Genomic DNA, 7,788 nt, shown 5'->3' with positions numbered 1-7,788 from the left:
GGGGGGGCGGGGGAGGCGCCATGCAGCTTATTCTATGGGGCACTGGCTCCCCAGGCCCCAGGGGAACAGGGTTGTTCCCAAAGCCATTTGGGGCAGCTGGAGGGGGCAGCTGCCAGAAACCCAACAGGGAGGAAATTTCCAGAGAGGCAGGAATTGCTATATTCACAGCATCTATCAGCAGCTCTTTGGGCAGCTCGATTTTCCCAACCATATCTTTACCCAGCTCAAAACAAGGTGACTGCGGCTCTTGCAGAGGAAACTCCTCAAAGAAACTCATATTCATGTTGCAGAAAACTTTAGTATCTGCTTTAAGCTGCATGCCTGCAAGTGGGGGGTATGAGGTAGAGGCGGTGTTGTACTTGTGATCCGGAAGGATCTGGGGAGGGGAGGTGGAAACCACCCCAGGGTGCAAGGAAATAAGAGGCTCTGGCAGCGGTGGCATAGGCTGGAGGGTTTGCTCTGGGGGACTGAGGGTGAGCCCATGAACCTCAGTTGGCAAGCCACCTACAAACCCATTCTGGACTGGAGCTGCTAACTGGAAAGGAGGCAAGGGAGGGGCCTTCAGCTGGAAAGAAGGCGCCACGGTCTGGAATGTGCTCAGAAACTCTCCTGCCTGCATACTCTCTCTCATCAGCTCCTGTGAGTGTGTTTTCTTGGTATGGCGGGTGAGGTGATCTTTGCGCCCAAACCTCTGGGCACAGAACTGACACAGGAAGTCCTTGCATCCTGTGTGGACCACCAGGTGGCGGCGAACATCCTTGCGGGTGTAGAAGCATCTCTCACAGTGGTCGCACTGGTGCTTCCTCTCCCTGGCTGCAGTGGGAGCCTTTTCTTCTGCATGGGATCTGATGTGGTCCAGTAGGACCTCGGTGCACCCCAGCTGCACAGCGCAGACCCCACAGGTGAGGTCTCCGCTGCTGGCTGAGTGCAGGGCCAGGTGCCTCTTGTAGCCCAGCATGGTGTGGTACTTCTTCCCGCACTCTTCACATCCAAAGGACAGCTTGTTGGGGTCATGGGTCTGCAGGTGATTCTTCAGGTGGTCCTTCCGGTTGAACGTCTTCTCACAGTGAAGACATTGGTGAGATTTCTGAGGGGAGTGGGTGGCCATGTGCCTAGAAGCAGGAGACAGACAGTGTGCAATAGAGTTTTATGAGATAAAGAAAGGTGTAGAAACAACGGTGCCAAAATGTTATTAATAGTTTTCTCTAGGTTTTAATGTCATTTTCATTTTAAACTATTTTCCAAATGCATTAAATTTTATTTAGAAAGAACTACTAAAATCAAATTCAAGTTTTTACCTATAAGAAATATTATGAATCCAATGTACTTTCTTAATATAGTTAGAATTAAAAAAAAAAAAACAATCACGAAACATTTTTCAGGAAGTGGTTAAACGAATGTTTGACATTTTAAAGAAATTCTTCCCAAAATAATCCAATTTTATTTCTACACAGAACTCATAAACACCAAGTTTTAGGGTTAATGTTCCTTATAGAATTCTTGCACTGTCTATTGATTGAGACAAAAGTTTAGTCTAAAAGACATAAGACTCTTAGGAACCTTTACAAAAGTCTTTAAGCCTAGGGAAAGAATCCAACCGAACTCAGTTTTTCAAGTCTGTCATTCCTAAGCTTTGTAAAGTTAATTTTAGTAAATAAAATTGCAAGTACTATGTTAAGTATTTCTTCTAAGACAGAACCCTGTGTTAGGACTTGCTGCTTGCAGGCTGCACACAGGCTGCTTCACATCCCTGACATAACCCTTCAGGCTACTCTCTAGAGGCTTAGCTTGCCTTAGTAACAATCTCACTTCAATTGTACCCTTTGAACTACTGCCTTTGAATACAAAGGAACTCCCAACCACTTATTCTACTTTCAAAAAAATCTCTTTAGGACAGTATAGTTTGTCAAAAGTCTACTCAATTCTACCTTTCATCCTACCACCTACCCTGTCTCGTCCATTCCTGATTCTTTCCTAGAAGCAGAAAGGAAGAAAATCCATAGCAACAAAAGTTTAGAAGACAGTGGTGGTCCCACTAAAGATGATTGGAAGCCAGTTCAAAGACCACAGAGCTGATCTGAGTTAAATTGGCATTTTCTTTAAAATAAGCAAACCATAGTACTTTCCTTTACTCCCTCTTCAGAAAAAAGTAACTTTCTATATACACAGGATAGGAAAAGTTGGTTCCATTCCTTCCCTACAGGCTAGTACTGCTTGGTATGTGCAATATGGTAGGCACTGTAAGATGGGGGCAGTGCTTAAGGACAAGAATTAATACAACAGGCATTTGGGATTTCTGAAATATGTTGGGGTTTTCACATTCCAGATGCACTTAAATACATTCAGTAGTTGCAGAAAGAGGATTTGGAGCACATCAGAGGGCAGACAGCCATGCTATCTGACAAGATGTCTACCTGTGCCTAACAAGAATGAATACAGAGGAAGAAATGGCTTACAGATGTGGTATTTAAATTGTTTTGTATCTGGCTTAGAGTTAATTAGCAGGACCCCAAAGTTCTATCCTGGAAGTCTTCTGTTGCCTTTCCCCCTTTCTTTGTGGAGGATTTTAAACGGATAACATCATCTGTCAGCCATGGTCAAAAACAGAATAACTTGACCTATTTCCTATCCACTGTTTCCTGTCCTATCTGTGAGTGGGATGGAGGTTGGTACCAGTACCTGAGCAATTTTCATTTGCTCATGTCTTAAAGAGTTTTATGACTCTTTCCCAGGCCTGGCATCTGGTTCTTCCCTTTTACATCTAATTCCCTCTTGACTTCTTCATGCAACTGTCTCAATGCAACTTGAAATGATTTCAGTTTCCTTCCTTCCCTCCACTTATCTCACAATGTATAAGCCACCAGCAGTTTCAGTATATCCTGTAGTCAGCACAAATGAATCACCTTTGGGTAGCAATGGATCATGTCAAGTCTTAGAAGTCTTCACAGTGCTCACTCACTCTAAGACTTTCCCCTTAGAATTCAACCTTCTCTGCCAAATCAGTTTTTCTGGCCCTTTGCTGTCTCTGCCTAGGGCTAGCTGTTCATTATATTGGGACCCACATTCTCATTTCTGGTTAAGCAAGTCAGTTATTTCTCCTTCAATCTCTGCTTATAAAATAGAACTTATGTTGCAATAGTTGGGAAATGGATGGAATGCTGCCCTGTCATCTTTAAGTGAAGCCTAAGTGACTTGCCATCTCACCACTCTCCAATTCCTTAAAAGAGCATGATGGACTCTGGCCAGGGAGGCCAGAAGGGCTGGGACAGAGACAGCGGGTCTTGCATAATGTACACTGCTTCCTGTTTTGGCCTACTTCCCACCTTGACAGAGCAAGTCATTTCTCTGGAGCTACTACTGCCTCCTCAACAGTGCTTAAGACATTGTGCTCAGTTCAGTTTACCATGGCAATCCTAACCAGCTCTACCTACTGTGATAATTTGTTTGCTCCACTGTCTTTTTTTCTCCCCCGGGTCTCACATAGTACCATTGATGTGGCTCCACTGATGCCCAGGCTGCCTTCTGTGTTTGGGCAAGGATGCCCGCATGTGTATATACAAGAAGCCTGATGCAAAACAGGCAGCCCCTGCCACACAATCAGTGCACATAGTGAGTATTCAATGTTACTCTGACAAGTAGAGCACAGTCTACAAGAGCAGACATTTGAATCTTCAAACACCTAAGCCTTCTCAGTCTTATTCTGAACATCAACCTATGTTACATTATCCATAATAGTGGTGTTCTTAAGGGTCAGGAGCATAATTTATATCATCCTTTTACCTCTTTTAAGTGCCTTTCTCCAGAGTACTCTAAAATGGAATGATAATGTAGTATTATTACAGCTCAGATGGGAAGTCAGGTTCCTAATCTCAACTCTCACCTGTACATTTATATGTGAATAGTCAGCAAGTTGAAGCACTAAGAATCATTTCACAAAGATTAGAGACATGCAGTATCAAGCATACTGACAACACTCACTGTCAAACAGACTGTTGCCTGATTGCAGTTTGTCTTTCCTGTGACATTAACCAAAATGCACTGTGGGCATTGTGTATCATTTCCCTCACAGCAGAAAGTACCTAACAGACACTGGAGAAATAATTCAGATTATATGAAGATCTTTTTTAAAAAGGACTCATCTGAAAACATAGGTTTTCATCTATGATGTATCATGGAGCCTCTCAGAGTCTGAGAAAATGCTCATGCATGAAGTCTGGACAATCATGTAAGCTCCTCTTGTTCGGGTGCATCCACATCCTGCCTCCCCTTCCCCTGGAGTGAGAGCCCTGAGGGCTGGAAGAGGCACTTAAAGGTCCATGTAAAAGCACACACCTTTCTAAAGCCTCTCACCTCATCAATTTATATTTGGAAACGAAGGCTTTGCCACACTCAGCCTGCATGCACTTGAATGGCCGCTCCCTGGAGTGGGAGTAATTGTGGACAGCGAGCTTCTCCTGGGTGAGGAATGATTTGCCACATGACTGGCAGCGGAATGGAGCCATTGGCCTTGCTTTTCACACCTTCCTCTTCAGATATGCTGACCAAACTCTGTGCCATTTAAGCACAAACAGAGGGAAGGTGCAGAGCCTCTACTGCTGGGCTCCAGGTGAGGTGACTAAGCGGCAACAGCACAGCCTGGGTCTGCTGGACTCGGAACTCTCAGTCTGCTGTCCCACGTCCCAGGCAAGATTCAGGGGGACTGCATCAGCAGGACAGCTGGGCTTCTTGTATCACCGTCTGTAGAGATTAGATGAACAATTTTTTCCTATCAGTCATTTGAAAACCATGCTTTTCCTCCCTACCATTTTGAAGCCAATGGCCCACAATCAATATGTTCCTTTGAAATGGCTCAAATGGGTTCAGCTCTCTACCACTCACTCCCTTCTTGCTTCCAGAGGCTCTTCTGCATAGAAGCCTGTGTATCTGCCTCTTCCAAGCACTTGTATTCTGATGGCTGATGAAGCACTCTCCCTCCTGATAAGAATGGCTCTTCCCATAGATTCTACTTGGTAGCATTATCTACTTGGTAGTTTCAGCCCAGTGTGAGGCTCAGGTGATTGATTCAAAGGGAAGAAATAAGCCTCCCTCCTTGTGTTGTGGCATGTTTCTGGTCCAAAATGACCACTCCTTATTCAAACCATGAGCTTTTCCTCTTCACGCACTGTTAGCATAAGATAAGTTGTTTACAACACCTGTTTAAACTCTCAGAGAATGAGAAGAAATAATTTGCATATTATTTCAGTGAATTTGTTTGTAAGATCACTATGCACAAGGGCTGATGTAAACAGAATGTGAGGAAGGTGAGTCTAGCTGCACTGATGTGATGAGAGAGAAAATGTGTCCACGGAAACAAGACTGATGACTTCAATGAGAGCTTAGGCTAACACTCTAGAACATGGCTCCACTGGTCTCCTTCCCTTATTCTTCTATCACCAAGTTCAACTGCATTCATTTCCTTATTTTTGGTTTTTTGAGACAAGGTCTTATTTCATATAGCACACGGTGCTGTGGAACTCACTATGTAGCCTAGCCCAGCCTGGCCTTGAACTTGCAATCTTCATGCCTCAAACTCCCAAAAGTGACTTTAACTGGTTTCTGTCCTGGCTCTTCCCAAAGCGGTCTGTTTCCACCCTTCATGCCTGCCCAGCGCTCCTGACCACACACAAGGTCCTTCCTTGAGGCATCCCTAACAGTCCTATCCACGAATTCCTCTGGCTTGTGCTGCCTCATGATCGGTCCTATTTCTCATCTAGCCCAAGTCTGGCCATAGTTCTGGGCCAGCTACAAATCACATTCATTCACTTGAAATTGTTTGGTATTTTTTTTTCCAGACCTGATTTTGAAAGACTAAAACATATACAGACTATGAAATGTGAAATGCATCCTTTCCTTCTTCCTATAATAGCTAAAATAGCACTCCGCACTCTGAAGGAGCTGTTTGGTGGGGAGCACTCTGTATTCCCTTCACCAACTTGCCAATTCCAGGCACGAAGACTTTTTTCAATTTATCTAAGTGAATTTATCCTCCTCAACTCTTGCTTTTTGGGAACAGTTTGCCTAACAGAACTTTCTGTGATAGAAATATAATACAAACAGGGGCTACCCAACACTCCCAATGTGCTGCTGTCAAACTGAAATCATCATAACTTACTTAAGAGTCAGAGACAGACAGCTAGTGGCTGCTGTGTGGGGAAGCACAGACCGGCTCTTAGATTCCCTGTCATATGCTGAGGGCAAGGCTGAGCTTTTCCTAGGATGTGGCTGTGCTTCTGATTTGCCCTTGGATTTATATCATCTGTTTCAGGAACGACAGGGAAGGCTCCCCAATTCATATACCACTTTACCCATGCTGGCTCTATCCTGAGTTCTAGTTTTTTCATTTCTATAGTCACATGATGCAAGCAAACAGGCGTTGGGGACAATCAACTAAAACAGTGACTTGTAAAAAAAATCATAGAAATGTATAGTATTTATGGGCTACTGAGATTAAAAGTAGAACTGTGTGTCAGGGTACAACTAATAATTTATAACCATTTAGCTGTGGACATGATGGAGAAATGATACACACTGTCTGTGTAAACAATATCAATTACTCATCCTGGAAGGAACCAGTATGGACCCAGACACAAGCATAAAGAAGAAGTAAAATGATAAATATACTAACCTACGTTCTTTGTTTCTCTGCAGATCTGAATCTTGATTGACTCCCTGCCAACACACCACAAGTACAAAAGGAAATATTCAATTTTTAAAACTGTCCTTTAACACTGATTAAGGTTTGTCAGATCTGTTTTCTAGTCACTTCTTCCCTAGATTCCACATTTCAACAGTCATGGACACGATCCATGCCATTTCCCCTGGGCCTTACTAGACTGTAGACAATCAGAGATGGTTAGACATGGTTGTGTTTTACCACAAGTGAGGCAAATTTCTTCCAACTTCAAGCAAGCTCCCCAACACAAATTCCTCAAAAAGTAAGTGACTCTCAAATGCTTTACATTTAGTGACTTCATGACTCTATTTTGCCAAGACTTTATCTTGTTGAGTTCAGGTTTGTGCTAAATTCTCCCAGCCTTAACACAAAAGGCAAAATTCAACACTGAGCTGAACTCATCACACCCTTATGACCCTTCTTTAATTTCTTTGGAAAGTCTTTAGGGACTCGCAATTTCATAGTAACTACATTCTTCTTACCATGATTGTATATTTCATACACATGGGACCTTAGAATACAAGTATCTGCACTGTTTTCAAGATATAATCACAAACTTCCATAAAAATAGAGCTTTCCCCATAAAATATAAATTCTTGATGGCTGAGGATCAAAGTTTAGCTATTTAAAAAGCTAACCATGTAGATATAGATACACTGTCTCTCAGTCACTCTGTACCTGATCAGTACTATCTGTTTTATGATAATTCCAATCTTCAGCTAAAACGTGATATGCTTGAAAGAGACTTAAGATTACTGTCTACTATCTGGAAAACCATCAACAATTATAACAGAACTGCAAAGGCTGTGGTCCTGATGAGAGTCAGTCTGTTCTGTGCCTTGACATATAGATTGCATTTGAATCTTAAACACAGTACTATTTTAACACCTGTCACCCTGGAAAGATAGTAAGACTTCCCCACCAAACATCTCAGGACATAATTTTCAATCCCCCTGATTCTAAAAATACTGAGGGAGTGATAGTGATATGGATCTGCTAGCATGCCGAACAAGGCCTGAACCATCTGTTTCATTCTGCTCTTGTTGATTATTTTGGGGATGAGGATCAGACTGGAA

At 43.0% G+C, this 7,788-nt stretch overlaps 1 protein-coding gene across 1 annotated transcript in view; it reads right to left on the bottom strand.

The window, feature by feature from the left end:
* The window catches only part of Plagl1 (PLAG1 like zinc finger 1), a 34,132-nt gene that overhangs the window by 1,763 nt on the left and 24,581 nt on the right, over positions 1-7,788 (bottom strand). The window contains exons 5-6 of the mRNA XM_029561957.1: positions 4,351-4,737; positions 20-1,112 (exon numbers count right to left, since the gene is read on the bottom strand). Coding sequence (XP_029417817.1) covers positions 20-1,112; positions 4,351-4,502 — 1,245 coding nt within the window. The 5' untranslated portion in view covers positions 4,503-4,737. The remainder of the gene's footprint in view (positions 1-19; positions 1,113-4,350; positions 4,738-7,788) is intronic.

Source organism: Nannospalax galili, unplaced genomic scaffold (assembly GCF_000622305.1).
Source record: "Nannospalax galili isolate Female #2095 unplaced genomic scaffold, S.galili_v1.0 scaffold154, whole genome shotgun sequence".
Lineage (NCBI taxonomy): Eukaryota > Metazoa > Chordata > Mammalia > Rodentia > Spalacidae > Nannospalax > Nannospalax galili.
The sequence above is the reverse complement of the archived record's forward strand: the minus strand, read 5'-3'. Positions and strand labels throughout refer to the sequence as shown.